We start from the raw sequence: 23,677 nt of genomic DNA, 5'->3' as shown, positions 1-23,677 counted from the left end.
GTCCACATCCTGGGTGTGGTTTTTTGTTTTTTGCTTGTAAACACAAACTTTGGTTTGATACAAAGTGTCCCTTATTCTGACAGGAGTTTTTTCTACTGTAGTGGTTCCCAACCTTGGGTCCCCCAGATGTTCTTGGGTTAAAACTCCCAGAGGCCTTCACCACTAGGTGTGCTGGCCAGGATTTCTGGGAACTGTATTCCAAGAACATCTGGGGACCCAAGGTTGGGAACCACTGCTCTAGGGGAAGATCTCTACTTCTGCAGGAGGCTTCTTTTATCAGGGAAAAAGAACTTTGGTTTTAACTGCTGTTGCTATCCAATCAATCAAAACTTGATTTGTGAGCAACCATTCATTAATTGCTGACCAATTACTAGCTATAGATTTACCTTGGCATAAATTACAATGATGTAAAACAGTGGTTCCCAAGCTTGGATCTGCAGGTGTTCTTGGACTGCAACTCAGAGAAACCCTGGGCAGTACAGCTAGTGGTGAAAGCTTCTGGGAGTTGCAGTCCAAGAACACCTGGGTTACCCAAGGTTGGGAACCACTGACATAAATAATGGTGACAAATTGACAGCGATGAGTTGCTGATTCCATTCCTAGTTGTGAGCCAACTGTATGACTAGGAATGCAAGCAGTGATTTAATTACTTGTGTACCATTACACTTCTGGCCATTGTTACTAACTGCTGAAGCCGAAAGATATTCTTTCTGACCTTGCATAATCAGGCTACTTCATAATATTAGGAAGGTGTCTCACATTTTCTTGGTTGTTTGCTCATGAGGTGGTGTGTGTTTTAGTTTTTCTTGAAGGGGTTTGATTTTTCCAACTCTCATTTGCCTTTGAAGTAATCCTCAAATTTTTTAAAAGAAATTATCCTTTTGAAATGAATTGTGGCTCTGCTGGATATTCTGAATAATTTTCTACCCATGAATATTTATGTCAATACACAGAGTAGCAAAATTTGTGGGTAGAGGAAGACTTTGTAGCAACAGCAAGTACTTGTACTTTGAGAAATTGAAAACGCCATGTAGTTATATAAGTAACTAATGCTGAAGAGTTTTTCTGCCTGGAGAGCCAATGCCCCTTGACTTAGGCTTAGCCGATTTACAATATGACCCAAAGGATGTTTACTCAGAAGTATTTCTGAACTGGTAAACTTGTATGATGTAATAAGTCAGTGGTTATGATTTAGGAAATGTATATGATTGCATAACAAGATCTCCAACTCTAGATATGATTTCAATTTTTAAAATTGCAAAGTGGTCCTGGTTACTAAAACCTCAATATTTTTTAACAATTAAGAATTATTTAATTCTAGAAAAAATATTTTGGTCAATAAATGCAATGCATATATAGGGTAGGCCTGTGGTGCAGTGGTTAAATTGCAGTACTGCACTCAAACCTCTGCTCAATACCTGAGGTTGATTATGAAGCGTTCAGGTAGCTGACTTAAGGTTAACTCAGCCTTCCATCTTTCTGAGTACCCAGCTTGCTGTGGGGACAAAGCACTTACTGCTTAATTATGTCGTAAACCAGGGGTCTCCAACCCCCGGTTTGCAGCCCGGAGTGCCAGTCCATGGCCTTGGCAGGACCAGGCTGTGGAGACAGATCTCCCACCCACCCCTGCACGCACACACACCCATGCATCGCCTGCCCACCTGCACACTTGGGTGTGCCCGGTGAGCACCCCCTGCCCCTGCGAGTGCACCCCACCCCCACAAGCATGCCCCACAACATCTGCATGTGTGCAGGTGGGCATGACCTGCCCACCTGCACACATGGGTGCCCCCAGTGAGCACCGCTGCACCTGCGAGCGCACCCCACCCCCATGAGCGTGCACACCCCGCCCTCTGCAAGCACACCCCATGCCGTGCGCATGCGTGCACCCCACCCCTACAAGCGTGCTCTGCACATGCATGCAAGACTGACCATGTGGTCTGAGGGGGCAGGGTTGGGGCTTTAAATGTGGGCTGATAGGAGCTCTAAGCCCTTTTCTTGAAGAGGAAGCTGAGGCAGGAGGTGAGCTGTGTTTGGGAAGACATTTTATTTGGTGAAGTATTTTCTTCTAGGCTGACCTTTGTTCTCCCTGACCACATGATCTGAGGGGGCAGGATTTTGGCTTTAAATATGGGCTGGCAGAAGCTCTAAGCCCTTTTCCTGAAGAGGAAGCTGAGACAGGAGGTGAGCTATGTTTGGGAAGACATTTTATTTGGTGAGGTATTTTCTTGGCTTGGGAATTTCATGAGAATGGCTGATGGTCGGATTCCAAAAGATCTCCTGTATGGAGAATTAGTGCAGGGAAATGGCCTCAGAGGGAGACCACAGCTGTGATACAAGGATCTGAAGGCCTTAGGAATGGACTTCAACAGATGGGAAACCCTGACATCTGAGCGTTCAGCCTGGAGGCAGGCAGTGCATCATGGCCTCTCCCATTTTGAAGAGACACTTGTCCAGCAGGCTGAGGCAAAGAGGAAGTCACAAAACCAGCAAAATCAGGGAGCTGGACAGGGGACAGATTGTATTTGTCTTCAGTGTGGAAGGGATTGTCACTCTCAAATTGGCCTTCTCAGCCACACTAGACGCTGTTCCAAGTCCTCCATACAGAGGACGTTACCATAGCCTCTTGAGACTGAAGGATGCCTAATCCTAAATTACACTTACAGGATTTCAGGCAATGTTATCCCTCACTGGTTTATAATTTATATTTTTCATGTTTTTAGTGGCATATTGTTGCTTAAAAATAAAGAACCTCGTGGTGTAGTGGTTAAAGTACAGTACTGCAACCAAGACTCTGCTCATGACCTGAATTTGATCCCGACGGGCTCAGGTGGCTGACTCAAGTTTTACTCAGCCTTCCATCCTTCTGAGGTTGGTAAATTGAGTACCCATCTCATGGTGGTGGGATGTGTATCCTGCTAGTTAAATTGTAAACTGCGCAGAGAGTGGTTTGAGTGCTATTGGGTAGTATATAAGCAGCCCACTTTGCTTTAACTGTTATAGCATAATTCCATCCCATCCTCTATATACCATATAATTAGTGATGTGAAAGAACTGAAATGAAATACAGCCTTTTGATCCACATTTGTAGGGAAAAAGCTATGAAATTAGTCATTGTTATGTTTTATTGGGCTTTGTCCAAGGTTGTTGTTACATACCATCAAGTCACCTCTGACTTATGGTGACTCCAAAGTGACTTCCAAAATGTCCTGTCCTTAACAACCTGACTGTCCTTTCTGAATTCAATCCATCTCATATTTGGTTTTCCTCTTTTCTTCTTGCCTTCATTTTTTTCTGAATCTTGTGATGAGTTCAAGGTGAGCAGAGGTTTTTCTCTTTAGGGAATCAAAAAGTGCTCAGCTCATATACCTACTTTGTGTAGAAGTTAAAGTACAAGAAGGGTTCATCTGTGGTCTGTATCCTCCTGCACAGCCCCACCAGCAGTGGCATACTGTCCCAACAGAAGAGTTCTTCCTTAAATTTCAGGTTCTATGCAACCCATGAGCAATGAGAGAAAATTGCACAGAACTCAGAATCAAAGCAGGAACTATTTAATTAGCACCAGTCTGCTGCTTCCAGTGATGTCACTCCTATTGTGCTACCAGAGCTGTACAAAAGGATTTTGGCCAGTGTGTTCATGTTTTGAGTGAAGAGTGTTGATCTGTTTTTTGATTTAGGAATGTCCTTACTTTTGGAGATGGACTTCTTTTTGCTTTCAACATAAATTTTTCCTCTTTTCAGTTCTTTCTGTACAGGAGCAATAGGAGCAGAAAGAGGTTTATTTATTTAAATCATTTAAAAATAAAATACTGACTAGTGAAATCATGATTCAAATCAATTTGACTGTTGTGTTGACTGTAGATGGTGAAACACATGGGACCAAACATTATGGCAACTGAAGAAAAATTTAGCGTAATGGAACTGAAGGTCATGGATGTCTTTTCTAAGATGTCTTGGATTTATAGGTTTTGAAGCTCACAGCTCATGTGTAAACATAAGCCTGTTTAATTTTCCAGACTAGCACCTACTTGACAAAAAAGGTGAAACATTGCCTTCAAAAATGAATGTTCCTTAGTAGTCAGCCAGTGCTGTTGAGACAGATAGGTGAAGTAATTTCAGGACAAAATAGATACTCTGAGGCTATGATGATAAGCTACTGTTAAAATATAGTCTTCATGCAACTAGAGGTAAAAAGCAAAAAGAGCAAACTTAGTTGATAAATTATAAAGTGCTGGTTAACAGGCCACTGCAAAAGCAGAACTAAGAATAAAGGAAGCATTATTTTATCACACACAGCAAAATCCTATCCCAATGGTATTCAGGTGGATAGGTTTGGTTATCAGAGTTCTGATTCTACTGGTAAGGGACAGAGTTCTGGCAGCAGAATTTTATATGGAGCCCCAGAGCAACAGGAGCCATTGATTAAGTGCACCCATTCCTGCACTGCGTAAGTATTTGGGGGGGGGGCTTTTCAGCCAACAGGAAACCACTAATATTAAGGTGAAATTGGGAGACAAATAGAAGAAATTGTTAAACACATCTCAGTGGTTAACCATTCTACAGCCACCTGGCTGTTTCCCTGTGGTAATGACCTCCAGACAGTATTTTGCATGGTAGACATCCAGTTAAACACATCTGTATATCTATTTTTACTACATCAATCTATCTTTTTAAGAGTCTGTATGACTTAAGTGTTGGCTGCATAGGTCAGTGAACTGGAGGATTTGGTTGCTGTGCCTTGTAAGAGAACATCCAGCCTGTGTAGCTTTGGGTGAGCTGCAGAGACCCTGGGTGCCCCCAGGAGAAGGGACTAGAAAATCATTTCTGAGTACTCTATATCAGAAAAGTGTCTCCATAAATCATAATCAACTTGATACATAATTATTATTACATATAATGTAAGACATAAAGTTTCCACACGATTTTCAAATATTTGGCTTTGGCTATCTTACATTGTAGGAAATAATGTGCTTTATATTTGACTGTTGAATAGTGGAAGGTAAATAAGAATAATGCATATGCAGGGAAAGGTAACTTTCTTACTAGTCATTGTTATGTTTTGTTTAATGAAGTAGGTAACCTCTGTACATAGGCACACAACTATCAGAGTCCCTTTTCTATACTCAACATAGAAAGTGAAGGTATCCTGTCATTAAGGAATTTTAATAGAAATATGTGGTTCAGTATTCTTGAATAAGAAACTTTATTGATTGGTTGATTTAGTTTGTACTCTGCCTTTTTCCTCAAGAAAGAACAATTATTTAAATTGTAATTGTTAATACTCACAAAAAGAGCTCTATATTGATTGGTAATTTCTTCTTTTAATTCACACTTTATTTCATTTTCCCCCTTCCCTTCGTCTGCATCAACCAGGGTAGAAAATGTATGTGAAGACAAGTACTTTGTTTTAGTAACTGGGAACTAGAAAACGTATTTCACAAAACAAAGGCTCTCTTAATTCATAACCAATCTAGAACCCAAACTGGAATGACTAACTAAAAAAAAATGCTCCATGCACATACGCATGGGATTTTTCAACTGTCACAAACTCATCTACATCCATTAAAAATAACAATTTTGAAACTCAACTAAATCTTGCTATATTTTCATGATGCCATGGTGTTGTATCCCAGATGGGCCGATCACCTCTACTAAGTCGCATTCTCCCATCTTTCATAATTTTAGTGAGCAACCCAACATGCTGGACATTCAGGATGGACAAAGAGATCACAGATTAGCCCTCAGTCCTGAGCACTTTGCATCTTCTATATCAAGTGTGTATCTCTGACTATAGCTCCTGTGATCTCTCATTATTGGCTCTGCTGCCTGGACTGATGAGAATTGCAAGCCAGCAGCATTTGGAGGGCCACATGTTCCCCACTCTTATTCTAAAGAAATCAAGGAGCATTGCTCTGAGCTATAACAGGCAGTTGCTTCCAGCATCTCTGGGCATAGATGGCATATAAACCAGATCTGAGCAACTTTATCAGAAGAGAATCAGGTGAGAACATCACAGCTTTACAGGCAGTTCACCTTTCTGTGCTTTTTTTAAGTATAACTGTTGCCTCACCTCTTGGAACAGCTCAGTTATACATGATAATCGTACTGAGTGTTGGCAGAGACAAGTAATTTATTCAGCATCACCATGGCTATTTTATATCACCACAAATAAGCTCTGGCTTGGTCACATTCCACAAAAGTCTTTAGCCAATTCTTATTAATATCATAGTTCCCAGCATTTCCATAAATGCATAGGGTGTTGGAGAGAGAGACCATAAGCAGAAACCTCTTCTTTGGAGTTGATTTCCATATGGAGAAAGCTATAAGAGGAGCTAGGTGCCCCTATGGGCATGTGATTGGTAAAAGCAGGGTAAATTATCCCTCAACAGAGCTTATACATTTCTGGAGGCAGGCTATGCTGATCGCTTCCTCTTCCAGTCATTTCCTTCATGCAGGGATAAGCAGAACATCATTTATCCTTCTGCATATTTTCCCTGTAAACAGCCAGCATTTCCTTTTCTCTTCCTCTTGTTTCAGCCAAAGGCTACCCCAAAACTGTTGTTCCTTTGATGGCATAATACCAGTTGTTCTGGCTCTAGTTCAGTGCTCTGTCTGGGCTTCAGCAGCTGCTAGTGAAAAAGAGAGTATGAATTTCAGATACAGTTCACAACTGCAGACAGCAGGGCTGTTATTCCATGGAGCCCTTTTGCTTTACCAGGCCTATGATACCAGCTATTCTCTGAGTTCAATGTAAGTTATTGCATATTTTGAAGACTTGATTATGCATATTAATTTAGGCTATCGTTCTTTATACAGTTTCATGTGTTCCTGCAAAAGTCAGTGACAGGCCAGCACAAAGATGATCAAAGACAATCACTATGAAATTGGAAAACTGGCCCTGTTTGTTGAGTGTTATTAAATATATTAGTATAGAGGTTGCCAGGCACCAAGTCAGGAGACAGAGAAGCTATTCCTTCAGTTATACAGGTCTGTTTCACTGCATACAAATGTACAAGTAAGTTCTAATGGTCCAGATTGGTTTGAGGGAATGTTAGAAATACACTGCATTTCAAAAATCTAAATAAGGTTTAGAATGTCATGAGTGATAACAATTTTCTAAAGTCCTAATCTTTCAAACTCTTGAGTTTCAAACTACAATTTTGTGCTCCATTCTCCTTAGGCACACAGTTCAAGGTATGGAATCCCACTTTCACCTCCAATTCATGCAACATTTCTTCAGTTTATTTCTTCAGTTTATTTCTTCAGTTTATTTATTTATTTATTTATTTATTTATTTATTTATTTATTTATTTATTTATTTATTTATTTATTTATTCATTCATTCATTCATTCATTCATTCATTCATTTATTTATTTAATTTATACCCCGCCTATCTGGCCCACCGGACCACTCTAGGCTTCCAAATATAAAATCAAATAATAAAATATAGACAAATACATAATAATCAAACAAGAACAGCAGTAAAAATAAAAAGGAAAAGTAAGAAAAAATCAAGAGTTGGCTGGAGGGAAGGCCTGAATAAACAGCCATGTTTTTAATTGGGTTTTAAAGGTGCCCAGCGTGGGGGCCACGCGAATCGCTGGAGGGAGATTGTTCCAGAGGCGAGGAGCCACCGCCGAGAAGGCCCAGTTTCGTGTCTTCTCCTTCCGGGCCTCTCTCGGCGTCAGTTTGCCTCCTTATCATCTGTGTGCATTAACAAAATTGGAAGCAGGGCATGTTTTATTTTTATTTTACATTATTTGCAACAAGAATGTTATCACTTAATTTTTCAGGTGTTTCCATGATGATTTGTGTCACAGCATCAGTAACAGATGGAAAGTGTGCTGGATTCTCTCCTTGCACAAAGTACAGAAGTAGGTGTCCAAGAGTGCAAGGCTGTATGCACCAGCTGAATGAAATCACTGGATACTGGCTCATGTATGAATTACAGATTTTATTGGCTTTTCATTTTTACAATATTCCTCATGGAGTTCATATACATTGATTTTTCTTAGAATCTACCGTCTCCCTTTTCTATTTCTTATGTGAAATATTTATCTTCTGGGCTGCATCACAACTGCTCTGCTGTAACATGGCAAAACTGAGTATAATGCTGGGGTGAAAATATCTTGTGAGAATTTTATATCCTATCATGGCTAATATTCATTTTGTCAGGTTGCATGGGAAAGCTCTTAGAAATCCAAGCACTAGACACACAATTATGTAAGACTACAACCATTTTCAGAAAATGACAGCCTAATATTTTAGACTTCTGAAGCTTTGCTGAGAAAGTTACTGTGCATTTGTGTCCTTTAAATGTTGCACTAGGGCTGAAAGAAGAGATGGAAATGTCTTAACCAGTATTGGCACAGAAGGACAATCCAAAGCCAAGCCTAGTTCTAACTGTATATTTTCAGTCAAATGATTGGTTGCGGCTTAGTTTCAAAGTAGTAGGTCATTCCAGAGCCAAATGACTCACTTGAAACAGACTGTAGCAGAAATGTCAAACCTCTTGTTCACTGGCAGGAAGCACAGCCCAGATATTCAAAGAGAAAGCTCCATCCTTCCTGCTTCAACAAACATTTAATCCTGTTTAGGCAGAGAAAATAAAAATGATAAAACTCAGACAGAAATAGAAAATACCAAGGGTGGTTCTTCTCATTCTATGGTGTGATAAGTTTTTCCAACAGATAAAGAGTTGTGTTGAATATTGGAGTGCAGCTGAACAGGATCACCAGAGGAGGAATGTTCACAGGTGAGGCACCTAACTACGTAAGATGCATTCATCCTCATCAGGTATAACAGTCACATCAGCAGAAGAAAATTAATAGTTTTAGTGGTGATAGGGATGGAGAAACATTCTGGAGGACAGCTAGTGGGCATCAGCCATAGCTGAATATGACACTGGTGGAGAATCTTTCACAGACAACAGCAGTAACACTTAAGCTAACATTTGTTAATACTGCGCACAAGGCAATGATAAACCACTGCAGAACTTTTCTTACCTCCAAAACCTTACGATAAGACAGTCCAAAATTAAAAAAAGAGATATTGAAGATGAGACTCCCAGGTTTGAAAACATTCAGTCAGCTATCGGGCAAGAGCAAAGTACAAACATGAATAGTGTTGTTGCTAATGATGCAACTAGATTAAAGCCAAAAAGACACTGAGTGGCTCGCTGACATGGGCAGAGGTCAAAGGAAAGTCCAATGCTGTACAACACATACAGTTGGAACATGGAATTTGAGGAGTATGAATCAACGTAAACTGGAAACTGTAAAGCAATAAATGGAACATTTAAATATTGCAGTGCCTGGTGTCAGTGAACTAAAATGGATTGGAATGGGACATTTTCAGTCAACTACAAAATGTTTTATTCTGGAAATGACAAACTCAGAAGAAATGGAGTGGCTCTAATACTGAGGAAAGATATAGCACAAGCAATTAGGGATATAATGCAAGGTCTGACCAAATAACATCAATCACACTCCATGGAAAACCCACCAACATAACTATGATTCAAGTCTATGTTCCAACTACCAATACTGAAGAAAATGAAATTGAAAGCTTTTATGCAAGCATCCAAGAGGAAGTTGATCACACTTTTTTTAAAAAAAAAGCATGCTTATAATCAGTGACTGGAATGCAAAAGTAGGAAATAAAACAGAACCAAATGTGTTTGGAAAATTTGGTCTAGGGATCAGAAACAAAGCAGGAGAATTACTCATAGAGTTCTATGAAGCAAACAGTCTGTTTTTGGCAGATATGTGTTCAAGGAACCAAACAGATGGCTGTACATGTGGACATCACTAGATGTCCCATATAGGAATCAAATAGACTGCGTAATTGGAAGCAGGAGGTGGAGGATATTTATTTCCTGTGCCAAAACAGGACCAGGAGCCGATTGTGGTACTGATCATGAACTGTTAATATCAAATATTAGAGGAAAGCTAAAGAAGAGCACTAAACAATCCTTATGCCAAAATATAATTTAAAGAACATTTCTGATTAATTTGAAGTCCACATAAGAAACAGCTTTGCATTACTAAAGTTAATTGACACAGTGATCTAATTTCCCATGCAAGCAAAGTGATGCTCAAGGTGTTGCAACAAAGGCTTTTATCTAAGATGAGCGAAAAATGCCTGATGGTCAAGCTGGATTCTGAAAAGGACGAGGCACTTGAAGTGAGATTGCAAATATCTGTTGGTTAGTAGAACACAACTAAGAATTTCAGAAGATCAGTTTGTGCTTTATAGGTAAAGGTAAAGGTTGCCCTTGACATTTAGTCCAGTCATGTCCGACTCTAGGGCGCGGTGCCCATCCCCGTTTCCAAGCCATAGAGCGAGCATTTGTTTCCATGGTCACGTGGCCAGCACGACTAGACATGGAATGCCATTACCTTTCCACCAAGGTGGTCCCTATTTATCTACTTGCATTTACATGCTTTCGAACTGCTAGGTTGGCAGGAGCTGGGACAAGCGATGGGAGCTCATTCTGTCGCATGGATTCAATTTTACAACTGCTGGTCTTCTGACCCTGAAGCACAGAGGCTATTGCAGTTTAACCCGCAGCGCCACCATGTGCTTTATAGACTGCAGCAAAGCCTCTGACTGTGTGAATCATGAGAATCTATGGATAATTCTGAAAAAAATGTGTGCCTCAGCACTTCATTGTCCTGATGTGTAACCTGTATTGTGAACAAGAAACTACTGTTGGGATAGAATATGGAGAAACAGAATGGTTTCTTATAGATACTGTACAGGTATCAAGCAAGGTGCATTTTATCTCCCCATCTCTTCTGTCTATATGCAGAACATACTGTATATGGAAAGCTGAACTAGATTTCCATATGAAACTATCTTAACTGCAGAAAGCAGCAATGACTTGGAACAACTTTTAGTGAAAGTGAAAAAAGAAAGTGCCAAAGCAGGATGACTACAGTTGAAGAGTAAGAAGACAAAAATCATGACTATTGAACTACACAACTTTAATGCTTACAATGAAGAAATTGAAATTGTTAAAGACCTTGTATACTTTGGCTGAAACATCAATCCAAATGGTGACTGCAGTCAAGAAATCAGAAGATCAAGATTCAGAAGGGCAGCAATGAAGGAATTAGAAAAGATCATCAAGTGTAAGGATGTGTGATTGGAGACCGTACCAAGATCATCCGCACTCTGGAACTTCTGAACACCATGTATGGTGTGAAAGCTAAACATTTTTTCAATGGAGGTAGGTATGGATACAGAAAATTCCAGAGAGTGAGATAGTATATTTACATCAACTTGTATATTTACAGATAGTATATTTACATCAACTTGTACAATTATATTTCAAAGAGAGATAAAAAGAAAAAGAACAAAATTTCCCAGCATTAGTATAGTTACTAATCTGTCTATTCCCTAATTGGACCTTCACATTCTTCTTTAATCTATGCTTCCCAAGTGATCTTTTGAATCTAATTATGAAATTATTCCCTATTTTTGAGTCCTTTTTCAGGTAATCTTCATTTATTACTTCTATTTCCTCCAACTCCACGACTTCCCATATCTTTTCTGTCAGCGTCAGATCTTCTAAGTCTGGGGTATCTGTTTTCTTCTAGTATTTTTCATCTAATAACTGTAGAAATTACATGTGTTATCAAATATTTCATCTCTCTAAGTAACATCTCAGATCTAATATTCAATAAAAAGAATAAATCCAGTTTGAATGTTGTTGTGCGGAATAGAATATTTTTCAGACTTTCATACACCTACAGTAATTCCCTATATATCCACCAAACATAATAAAAGTCTCCTCCTGTGTTTTACATTTTAAAACAATTTTGTACCTTAAAAAAACTTTGTTGGCATTGTGTACCATCAGTAAATCATACATAATCTATAAAACATCTTATCTACATTTTAATAGTTACTGATTTTTTAACATTAATATTATATCATTTTATATCCATCATATCTTACAGTCATTAACCATTTTATTCATTTACTCCATCTTTATTGTTGTGGTTTTCTTTCTCCTGGATCCTCATGTTTCTATACAGTGGGGTCTCTACTTAAGAACGTCTCTACTTAAGAACAATCCAACTTAAGAACAGCTCCATTTGCTAAATTTTGCTTCTACTTGAGAACAGAAATCCAAGATAAGAACAGGAAAAAAAAACCTTTCCTGCTCTTTTTTTAACCTTAGGTCATCTTAGGTTTAAAAAAATTTCTCCCCCTAGTGGTAGAGTACGTATTAACCAGCTTTGCATTAGTTCCTATGGGAACTAATGCTTCAATGTACGAACACACCTCTACATAACAAAAAAACAGTCAGAACGGATTAATTGGTTTTCAGTCCATTCCTATGGGAAATTTTGCTTCAACTTAAGAACGTTTCAACTTAAGAACACCATTCCAAAATGGATTAAGTTCTTAAGTAGAGGTTCCACTGTAGTTTCTATGGACGGAAAAGAGCAGATACGGATTAAATGGTTTTCAATGCATTCCTATGGGAAATGCAGATTCAACATAAGAACTTTTCAACTTGAGAACCACCTTCCAATACGGATTAAGTTCTTAAGTAGAGACCCCACTGTAGTGCACTTCCCTTTAGAGTTTCTCACTTGCTCTTCTATTCTCTGTTATCAGTGGTCATTTGTTCTTTTTATTTATTTATTTATTTAAAATATTTTTGCCCCACCTTTCTCTTTAAAAAGGACCCAAGGCAGATTACATCATTAAAAACACAATATTGAATACTATAAAGAGAAACCTGCTTGAAGAGAAAAGTTTTTGTCTGGTCATGACAATATTTCTGTGAGGCACACCAACAGACATAATTGGGTGTTCTTTGTAAAGTTCAGAAGCAAATAATAATAAAGATCAAGTCTTGTGGCATTGTCCACATGTGACATCTATAATTTCCAGTCATGCTGTTTCCAACCACACTATTATAGGTTCAGGTTGTTAATAGGAGTACTGACAGCAACCTGATCACTCAAAGTAAGAACTGACTCTGTACCCCTTTACGAAATGACAACTGCAGTAGGAGAAGTATGGTAGCAAGACTCACACTTCACCTGTACATGATACGTAACTGTATCGTGTCTTCTCTACAATTTGAAATGCTGAAGCATCCCTAATAGTGTGTCTTGTATATGTACACAGCCGTGTTTACAACTCGTGCATGAATGCAGGTTGGGATTCCTTCGCTATCCTCCTTGTTCATTTTCTCTGGATTTGCCATGTGAAAAGGGATAGGGGCTGTTCTATTTGAAATTTGTGGATCTCAAGATTCAGTCTGGAAATAGTCATCTTACTCCTCCATTACTTGAACTCTGCCTGACTTCCTTGCTTAATGGTCTAGAGCTTGGGGGGGGATAGCCTTATTTATGGTATATTTCTTCTTATCTTGCTCTTAGCTTTGATTTTGCACTTCTGCAACAACTTTCATCTCTGTTGTGCTACATCACATATCCATTTCGTATGCAATTGTGATGTGATTCTAACTGGTATTGCCTACACAATATCCAAGTCTTCACTTACATGTATGCTATAGTTTGATTATTTGGCTTTAACTTTATAGCCAGTTTAATACTTCTGATAAACATTTGTTTATTGGTGTCTTGTGTACTTGATCTTAGTTGTTGTTTCTGTATCTTTTTTCATTGTTTGTTTATATCCAGTGGTTTTATATGCCCTTAGGGAATAATCCCAAACCTCAGAATTTCATTGATTCACCATTTTCTGAGACAACATCACTAAGCTGCAACATACAGCCCTTGTCATATATGGACTAACCCTTCTGCCTGAGCCTATTCATAGCCATTTAATATAACAGACAAGTTCCATCAATGGTTTGAGACAGGGACTGCACAGAGAGGTGGCACTGCTTGTTTGTAACATTCAAAGCAACTCTCATTCAAGAATACAATTCTTAATTGATGTAATTGCAGATGTCTTCCTCTTTCTTAAAGCCTTAATTACATGCAACGTATTTATTTTTCTTTTCAACCTGCCCATGGAGATCCACTTGGCACCTTCACTGGATGGGTTCAAACAAGCACTGAAGACGTGGCTGTTCCACCAGGCTTTCCCTGAGCATTAAGTTTTTGAGATTTCAGCCTCCCTTTTACCATCCTTTTTACACCCTTTCATTATCCATTTTACCATCTTCATAATCATCTGTTTTAATTTATCCCACTGGTTGTTGTATTTGTTTGAATGTATATATTATTTTACTTTTACCATGTTTTGATATTATGTTGTTTATCTTGTCGCCCAGAGTGGCCTGGTTGCCAGATGGTGCGGGGTATAAATCTATAGAAGAAGTGCATGAATTACTGAAAGTTCTTGAACTGTGTACAGTGGTGCCTCGCATTACGATGTTAATTCGTTCCAGCAAAATCGCTGTAGAACGAAAACATCGTAAAGCGAAATTTAAAAGCCTATAGAAACGCATTAAAACCCGATTAATGTGTTCCTATGGGCTTGAAACTCACCGTCCAGCGAAGATCCTCCATAGCGCGGCCATTTTCGCTGCCCATGCAGCGAGGAATCCGTCCCAGAAAACAGCGGGTGACCATTTTTTTACCCGGCGGCCATTTTGAAACCACCGATCAGCTGTGCGAAAATCGTCGTTTTGCGATAATCGGTTAGCGAAGCAGGGAACCGATCATCGCAAAGCAAAAAAAAAAAAGATAGGAAACATCATTTTGCGATCGCTTTTGCGATTGCAAAAAATTCGTTATGCGATTTCGTCATTAAACGAAGCGCTCGTCTTGCGAGGCACCGCTGTAGTTTCATTGCATTGAAAAATAGGACAGCTCATGAATTCTGATCAGGCATCCCTGTAAGCATCATGAATGTTGATCCAATAGTATTTTCATTAGATACATTTTAGTTGTTTGTCTAATGCAATTTTTAAATGAGTCTATAAAGACTCTAAGAACTGTTTTGTTGGATGAGACCACACATATGTGTAATACATAATTCTGTCCCTAACAGTAGTCAGTAGGTTGGGAAGCTCATAAGGGATGGACTGGGATTTGTCCCACTAAGTTGCAGTAAGATATTTCTATAAAGATCTTGTTCTTAAAGATAATAGTGAATTTTGACTTACAAGGCCATCCTCCATAAATTTGTGTATTATTTTGGGGGAAAAATAGTGAAGAACCAGGTCAGTTTGTATTACTGTTTCTCACCCTGCTTTACTAACACGCCTTTCATTGAAATGTGAAGGTACTTGGATACATTCTGTTCTGGGGTCAGATCTGGTATTGGGACAGGAACAGCCTTGATCTCTTTTGGTTTACCAAATGTCATGTCTCTTCTGTTCTGGGCACTTTAGTTACTCTTGGGCACAAAGTTTCCCTTAGGCACAGAGTTACTCATACAGCTACTAAGACTCTGGAGAGCTACTTAACGAAGGAGAAGCAGAGGTAAGGTTATTTAGTACCTTTGCCTGAATACAGACTAAAAATGTCTTCACTTCCCTGACATTGCAGGGAGAAAGAATAATACTAGCTTTGCAAGATTGTTTCTATGTCTGTATTGGGACAAGAGCTATTTAACATGTTCATAAATGACTTGATGTTAGAGGTAAACAATTAGTTAAGTTTCCAGATTACTCTAGATTGTTTAGGATGGAGAAAGCGCCAACAAATTCTCTGCCCAAGTGGCACCATGAGAAGCAGTAGTAAAATGGATTGACTATAAGTGAGAAATGCCTACTGGGAAAACCCCACACAACCACCTTTATGCATTGATGAGCTCAAAATGATGCATGGCGACTAATCAGGAATGGTGAGAATTTACCAGGAAGGAAATCTGGAGTCCTTCTGAGGAAACTTCATAATATTTGGAGGTTTTTCGCAGAGATAAGGCTTTTTAAAAGTATGCACTGTATTGAAAAATATATGTCTACATATTTGTAATGCTCTTCTATAATTTTAGAATTTGGGATTATCCAATGACATTTATCAGCAGTAGACAAAAAACCCTTCTTTGCACAGCTCTTAATTAATCAACTTTTTACTTTATCAGAAGAATAAGGCTGACAACTGTTGGGAAAAGGATTATGTGGCTGAATCTTCAGTCCAATCCTGTAGGGCTGGTTTCTGTGTTCTTAAAAAATATGGAAAATGTGATGGGACTAGGAGTACACACACAATTCTGCTCCTGGGATAAAATAAACTTGGGGAAACGAGAATGATATCTGACAATTAGACATTTTCTCTGAAAAAGATACATACCTGGGTAGGGATCATACAGTATGATCCTCTGAATGTTGTTGAACTACAGCTCACATCAGCAGAGGACCCCATAACAGCTACAGAGGGAAGATGGTAGTTGCAGTTCAGCCTTAGCAAAATATCCACCTAATCTTTCCCTTACATTAATCTCTTTTCCAGAGAGCCATAGCAATAACACAATGCTTCATAAAAGACAGAAAACAACTCATGCTTGTCTTAATAACCTGTATCTGTTGTTTAGTCTGTTTTTACAAGCTGGAAGTGATTAACACTCAGGAGAAAGTTAATAACAAAAAGGCAACAGTGAATTGAAGCTATATTTGAATTACAGCTATATTTGAAAGTGAAGATAAGCAATCAAAGAAAAATCATTATTCATTGTTGTTTAAGTACTGTGAAGGTGAGCTTGTTTACAGCCTTAAAATGAGGTTTCTGTTCATTTTCCAATAAGGGACTGATAAGCACTCATTCAACAATTCCTTCCTGCCACAATTTTTTAAAGTAAAAGTGATTAGATAGCAGAGGGGAATTATTTTGTAAAATAGGGCTTTGTTGCACCTAGAAGAAGAACACTTTCTACTGTCAGGCAGTTGCTCTCAATTTTTTTCCCCAAGAGTCAGTCGTTTTATACTGGATTTAAACCCTTACCAGGACAAGAGGCTTCTGTGCCCATGCTACTCTGGCAATGTTGTAACATTAGTCCAGGGGCCAGGGAACTTTTTTACCTTTTACACACACACACCCAAAAAATTTATATATGCCGACATTATCCCCTTGATTCGAAAGGAAGGAAATCATACATTATTTGAATTAAAAATATTATTGAATCTACACAGGATGCACCAAATTTGATAAAGATGTGCACTATTTTTGCTGGAACACATTGCACTCCAGCCTTGGTGTGGTTTAGGGAGTAGTAAGGTGTCCAACGTGCCCAGCAAGTTGCATTAAATTTTTGCTAGGTCACAGAGGATTTAATCATCATCAATGGCTGCCAGAATGGTGCTAGCAGTAATGTGCTTGCTAGAGACAATCAACACAGGGAGGGGCGCTTTCCTACCACTTTAATCATTCTGTGTGTGGTGTGCAAAAAGGAACAAACCAGGCTAAAGGTCATGTCACCCACCCTGGTGCCACAGCCCAATATCAAAGGACCAGTGCTCTGCTGCAACCAAGGAAGTAACAGGGAGAGATGGCTTACGATTTGAGGTTTGGCTGCAGAGGGTGGGTGGAGGTGGGAGGGAGGGGGGTAGCACTCTGCTCATTGCCCCCAGGATTTTCACTTTTATCCCATCTGGGGTAATTTATCCCTGTTCCCCGACCACTGCATTAGTCACTGGGATTTTGATCTGAACTGTCGAAGAAGCCAATACAAAATTACCATATTTTTCGCTCCATAAGACGCACCTCTCCACAAGTTGCACCAAATTTTTAGGAGAAGAAAATAGGGGAAAAAAATTGTTTTCTTCTCCTAAAAATTGGTGAGCCTTATGGAGAGGTCCATCTTATGGAACACACCCTAGGACCCTTTGGAGGCTCACCCTGCCCCCCCGGGGGTCAGAGGGGGGAATCGCCAGCTTCTGGAACTCTTCTGAAGCTTCCCAAGCCTCAAAAGAGTCCCAGAAGGTGGCAATTTTGCCCCCTCTGGCCCGGTGGGGAGGGTGAGCCTCCAAAGGGTCCTAGGGTGTGTTCCAGGACCCTTTAGAGACTCACCCTGCCCCCCAGGGGTCAGAGTGGGCAAAATTGCGAGCTTCTGGGACTCTTCTGAAGCTTCCCAAGCCTCAAAAGAGTCCCAGAAAGTGGCAATTTCACCCCCTCTGACCCCCAGGAGGGCAGGGTGAGTCTCTAAAGGGTCCTGGAACACACCCTAGGGCCCTTTAGAGACTCACCCTGCCCCCACTGGGTGTCAGAGGGGTTGAAATCACCACCTTCTGGGACTTGAGGCTTGGGAAGCTTCAGAAGAGTCCCAGAAGCTGGCGATTTCCCCCCCCCCGGCCCAGCGGGGAGGGGGGCAGATGAGCCTCCAAAGGGTCCTAGGGTGTGTTCCATGACCCTTTAGAGACTCATCCTGCCCCCCCAGGGGTCAGAGGGGGTGAAATCACCACCTTCTGGGACTCTTCAGAGGCTTCCCAAGCCTCAAGAGACTCCCAGAAACTGGCGATTTCGCCGGTGCTGGCCCCGTGCAGGGGTGGGAGGAACGTGGCAAGGGTCCTGGAAGGCTCCCTCAGACCCTTGCAACGCTCCCCCACCCACCCCCACGGGGCCAGGGCAGGTAAAATCACCAGCTTCTGGGAGTGTTTGCAGGCTTCCCAAGCCTCCAAACACTCCCAGAAACTGGCGATTTCGCCGGTGCTGGCCCCGTGCGGGGGTGGGAGGAGCGTGGCAAGGGTCCTGGAAGGCTCCCTCAGACCCTTATGACGCGCCCCCCCCACCCCCCCAGGGGGCCGGGGGGGTAAAATCACCAGCTTCTGGGAGTGTTTGGAGGCTTCCCAAGCCTCCAAACACTCCCAGAAACTGGCGATTTCGCCGGTGCTGGCCCCGTGCGGGGGTGGGAGGAGCGTGGCAAGGGTCCTGGAAGGCTCCCTCAGACCTTTACAACGCTCCCCCCACCCCCCCAGGGGGCCGGGGGGGTAAAATCACCAGCTTCTGGGAGTGTTTGGAGGCTTCCCAAGCCTCCAAACACTCCCAGAAACTGGCGATTTCGCCGGTGCTGGCCCCGTGCGGGGGTGGGAGGAGCGTCGCAAGGGTCTGAGTGAGCTTTCCAGGACCCTTGCGATGCTTCCCCCACCTGGAAGCTGGCAATTTCGCCGGCGCTGGCCCCGTGGGGGGTGGGGGAGCATCACAAGGGTCCTGGAAGGCTCACCCGGACCCTTGTGACGCTCCCCCCATGGGGCCAGCGGGGATGAAATTGCTGCCTTCACTCCATAAGACACACGGACTTCCCCCCCACATTTTTTTGGGGGGGAAGTGCCTCTTATGGAGCAAAAAATACGGTATGTAAGGGCTAAAGGCTTTATTATGACTATAGATCATCTAAGCAGAACATTTCCCTTTTATTTTTTGGAGGAAGGACTGTATGTAAACTGAAGTTATTACTACCTGATTGAACTTGAAGGACAGGCAACACAAAATGGATAAACTAGACCATGTGGGGAAGAAGGTTGTTTATGCAAGTTAATGCCACAGTGGATCAACTGTCTCAAAAACATCGTAGCACAAACTGTGTTCTCCTTTGGCTTTGTAATTAGTTTTAATTTTGCAGCAAGTTTGGTCTGAAACTGAAAATGTGTGTGCATACGTGCATGGGCGGGTGGGTGGGTGCGTGCGTGCGCGCGCGCACACACACACAGAGTTTGCTTGGGACACCACTTTGAATGCAGCATCCTATCCTAAAAGGAATTTTTTTGCAGGCTCACTATTTGACTGCTTTGATTTTCTGTGTTCCCTACAGGGTGAATGTTCTCAGAAGTGCCATGACATTTTTGTGCTGGAGACTGTCTGTGTGGCTTGGTTTTCCTTTGAATTCATCTTGCGCTCCATTCAAGCAGAAAGTAAGTGCGCCTTCTTGAAGACCCCACTCAACATCATAGACATTTTGGCCATCTTGCCTTTTTACATCTCGTTGATTATAGATATGGCCTCTACCAAAACCAACAATAAGCCTGGAGGTGGGAGTACTGGCGGAAACAAGTATCTAGAGAGAGTGGGCCTGGTTCTCCGCACCTTACGAGCTCTTCGTATTCTGTATGTCATGCGGCTGGCACGACATTCACTGGGCCTGCAGACCTTGGGACTTACAGTGCGCCGCTGCACAAGGGAATTTGGACTCCTCCTCCTTTTCCTTTGTGTCGCTATGGCACTTTTCTCCCCACTGGTTTACTTGGCCGAGAGTGAAATGGGGGCCAAACATGAATTCACTAGTGTTCCTAGTAGTTATTGGTGGGCTGTGATATCCATGACCACTGTTGGTTATGGTGATATGGTACCACGTAGCATTCCAGGACAAGTGGTAGCCCTGAGCAGTATCTTGAGTGGTATTTTACTTATGGCTTTCCCTGTCACTTCCATCTTCCATACTTTTTCCCGCTCCTACATAGAGCTGAAAGAGGAACAGCAACGGGCTGCTAGCCGGCAGCTTCATCAGGTGGAAGACAAAACTCGGAATGAGGACAGTTCTCAAGAAGGGGACTCCACAAGTCCTCAAGGACTTGATGGGGAGATGGCAGATACTGGGACTGAACAGGGAGCTAAGAACTGCTGACTCACAGAAAACCGAAGTCTTGCAGGAACAGCATGGACAAAATAGGCAAGTGGACACTATGTATCTGAAGTAAACGCTGAGCTGTCTAGTGTCTAAGCTACACAGTGTGAAAGAGAAGGACTGTCTTCTGAGCTGTGACAGAACATGGAACTTAATTAAAACTGAGGGCAGTTAAGCTTCACCATTCTTAGAACACAAGAGACTCTTGAGCACTGAAAAAAATGCTATTGCTGTTTAATTTTAGAAGAGCAGCTATTTAAGATAGGTTTCCACTGTGCACATGAGAGAAAATAATAGTGATAAAGAATTTTTTTCAAAACCAAGTGCCGCAAATTCAGTGTGATGTGCTATGCGCCACTGAGTATGCATTGGGTTGGAGCAAAAAATAAATGGTACAAAAACCTTCTTCCAAGTCTTGCATCACCAATAAGAGTCATACCTTTGTATACCCGGATGGGAGTATGTACAGGAAAGATAAAAGGTGAATTTGGAAGCACAGGGATTAGGGTTTTTTTTCTGGCTAACTGGAAAAACTATCCCTAGTTTACCTCTGTTTTAGTTTTTTCTTCAATAAAAGCAAATCAATAACCACAATGTTGGCTGCCTGCTGACAGGTCTGACATGTGCTTTAGCTCTTTATGCATTATTTAGTGAACATGCAGATTTACTACTTTTGCATCCTAGTTTGGATGACAGACATACACAGACTGTTTTCCTTTGCTGAGCTTTGAATGTACATTGTTTTAAATGTAATAATATCCTACTGCACCCCACTGGCAGTAGAGCCATGCTTTTCAAATTAGAGGAGAGGAGCTCTGTAAGATCAGTGGCCAATTTGCACATGTATTTGCAGGGCAGAGAGTATAATATGCAAAAGCTGAACTTGGAACATCTGCAGAGGTGCACTTACAGGAGAAAGCACGAGTCACTTTCAGTTCCAATGTCCCCAAATATGATGTAACAAGCGAAGCCACTTTTAAACTGCAGAAGGATATATCACTATAAAAGTTTCTTGCCATTAAGAGTGAGTGTGTCATATTTAAGACAAGGACAGTTTTACTCTTTGGTTTACCCCAAAGATTCAGTAACATTTTGGGCCAAAACAAGAACAACATTTCATCATGGCTGGCCTTTGCAAATAAATGTTCCAGAATAACAGGAGCCAGTACAGCGCATATCTTGTGGCTATTTCCCCCCTACATTTGTCACAGCAATCAGCTGTAGAGAGGTCCACTCCAAAAATCTCATATAAGACCTTCAAATCAGATCAGAAATTAAGAGCACCATCAATCTTGAGAAGAACTCAGTTCTACCGTGTTTTCCCGAAAGTAAGACAGGGTCTTATATTAATTTTTGCTCCAAAAACACATTAGGGCATATTTTCGGGGGATGTTTTGTTTTACAGTCATGTCATCTTCTGGTTGCTGCACAATGGTGGAGGGCGGGGTTTCACTTAACTAGGACTTATTTTGGGGGTAGGGCTTATATTATGAGCATCCTGAAAAATCATACTAGGGTTTATTTTCAGGTTAGGTCTTATTTAGTAAAAGGGAAAGGCAGTGATGCTGAGTCCCTTTTCTCTTCAGTTATGATGACTTCTGGCCTGCAACATTATGTGGAAATGATTTCTTCCAGATTGATATTAGATACAGTGGGAGTCTCAAAAGATTCTGGGAGGCTGAGGAAATAGAAACATTTTTTAAAACTTGCTTCTTGCTGTCCTTATAAGGAACAACAGATTTTAAACAAAGCTCTTAATTGCCATTTCCTGTTTCTTCTTCTTAAATGATTCTAAAATATTTGAAAATAAAACTTGGAAAATAAAGTTCTCTTGAGACAAATAATCGAGATTGTGTTTTGCTTACTAAAACCATTCTGTATCACACATACATTAAACTTTGCAATTTTGTACATAAGCAGCCTTCTGTACTGTAAGTGCTTAAATTTAATGTGGAGAAGAGCTGTACAAACACAAGAAGTGAAGACTTCTTTATGCATGCAGGACTCGGCAAGCTCTGGCCCTCCAAGATGTTACTGCACTCTCACTCCCACCATCCCTTACCACTAGCTATGTTGCAGCTAGATCTGATGGTAGCTGTAATCTAACAGCATCTGGTGGGCCATATATGACCCTCCGAATAGATGGTTCAAGAAACTACAATATGGTTTTACTTCCATGTTTGGAAACTAAGCAAAATGTTCTTATAGATGTGAGACTTTAAAAAAATAAATAAACCAGAGTTATGACACGGGAAGGATGATCTAAGCTGCTTAGGTGACCATAGTAATCAGATGTATATTGCAGATATGTGAGAAAGCATCATAGGGCATCAGTATCTTTCAGGATGCAAACTAATAGCAAAACAGCACTAATTTTGGACTAAAGAGGTTCTGTACATAATCTTTTAAGAGTAGCAGCTATAATTGCCTACAGCAGGGGTCTCAAACTCAATTTACCTGGGGGCCACTGAAGGCAGAGTCTGGGTGAGGTTGGGCCACATCAGATTTTCCACCAAGTGGAGCAAGAGCCCGAGGAAGCCGCCCAGGAGTTTCCTTAGCCCGGGTGGGGCTCTGAGCAGGAGGAGGGGCGCGCGAGCCCTCATCACCGGCCACGACCCCCTCTGGCTCCTTCACTACCACCACCAGCAGCAGCAGCAGGATGAAGAAGCGGAGAAGGGAAGGAGCACTAGCGATTGCCTAGCCAGGGGGCGGAGGGCACGACATAAATTTTTTTAAAAACCCTCACAGAATTTGCCTTGCCAAAGGAGAAAAGCCCCCACCGGTACTCGCGAAATTAAACAGAATGGGGCAGCCACAGCTTGGAGATCCACAGGTGTGCACGCACATACACAAACACACACACAAGGAGGTCCGGCAACCTTCCTCTGAGGGGCCACCTCAAAAAAAGTTGCACTCAGCAGCAGCAGCTACCCCCACCACGACAGAGGAACAAACTTTGGGAGGTGAGCCCAGGCAGCACCAGAGCCGAGGCGGCTGAAGCAGGAAGAGGAGGAAGCACTGCCGGGTGCTGAGGCAGCCGCTGGCCAGGCTGTTGCTGGGGGTGCCGAAAAAGAGCCAGAGAGCCGCTTCCCTGGAAGAGGCAGTGGCAGTGGCAGCTGCTGTTGGCAGCTTGGAGGCGCTCTTTCAGGATGGGCCGAAGGCGAGCTCCGCTCTCAG

At 41.5% G+C, this 23,677-nt stretch overlaps 2 protein-coding genes and 1 long non-coding RNA gene across 14 annotated transcripts in view; 1 reads left to right on the top strand and 2 right to left on the bottom strand.

Annotated features, from left to right (window-relative positions):
• The window catches only part of KCNG2 (potassium voltage-gated channel modifier subfamily G member 2), a 77,641-nt gene extending 55,297 nt beyond the window's left edge, over window positions 1-22,344 (top strand). The window contains exon 3 of the mRNA XM_020781605.3: window positions 19,691-22,344. Coding sequence (XP_020637264.1) covers window positions 19,691-20,500 — 810 coding nt within the window. The 3' untranslated portion in view covers window positions 20,501-22,344. The remainder of the gene's footprint in view (window positions 1-19,690) is intronic.
• The window catches only part of LOC144589239 (uncharacterized), a 701,357-nt gene that overhangs the window by 517,952 nt on the left and 159,728 nt on the right, over window positions 1-23,677 (bottom strand). The gene's annotated exons all lie outside the window — the stretch shown is intronic.
• SLC66A2 (solute carrier family 66 member 2) overlaps window positions 1-23,677 on the bottom strand; it is a 128,758-nt gene that overhangs the window by 8,200 nt on the left and 96,881 nt on the right. For 5 of the 12 annotated variants that reach the window (XR_002299461.3, XR_012086800.2, XR_002299459.3 and 2 more), the window contains one exon: window positions 7,936-8,590. The exons of 1 other annotated variant lie outside the window; for it this stretch is intronic. Coding sequence is in view for 5 of the 11 variants with exons in the window: in XM_020781614.3 (XP_020637273.3) it covers window positions 8,518-8,590 (73 nt within the window). In the remaining 6 variants the exon portion in view is untranslated. Of the gene's footprint in view, window positions 1-2,716; window positions 6,630-7,507; window positions 7,706-7,935; window positions 8,591-16,239; window positions 16,317-23,677 lie in introns of those variants that run through there. 6 more of the 12 variants (XR_013545257.1, XM_020781616.3, XR_013545258.1 and 3 more) reach the window with 4 other exon arrangements.

The sequence above is a fragment of the Pogona vitticeps genome, chromosome 4 (genome assembly GCF_051106095.1).
Source record: "Pogona vitticeps strain Pit_001003342236 chromosome 4, PviZW2.1, whole genome shotgun sequence".
Lineage (NCBI taxonomy): Eukaryota > Metazoa > Chordata > Lepidosauria > Squamata > Agamidae > Pogona > Pogona vitticeps.
This window is presented reverse-complemented; position numbering and strand designations above follow the sequence as displayed.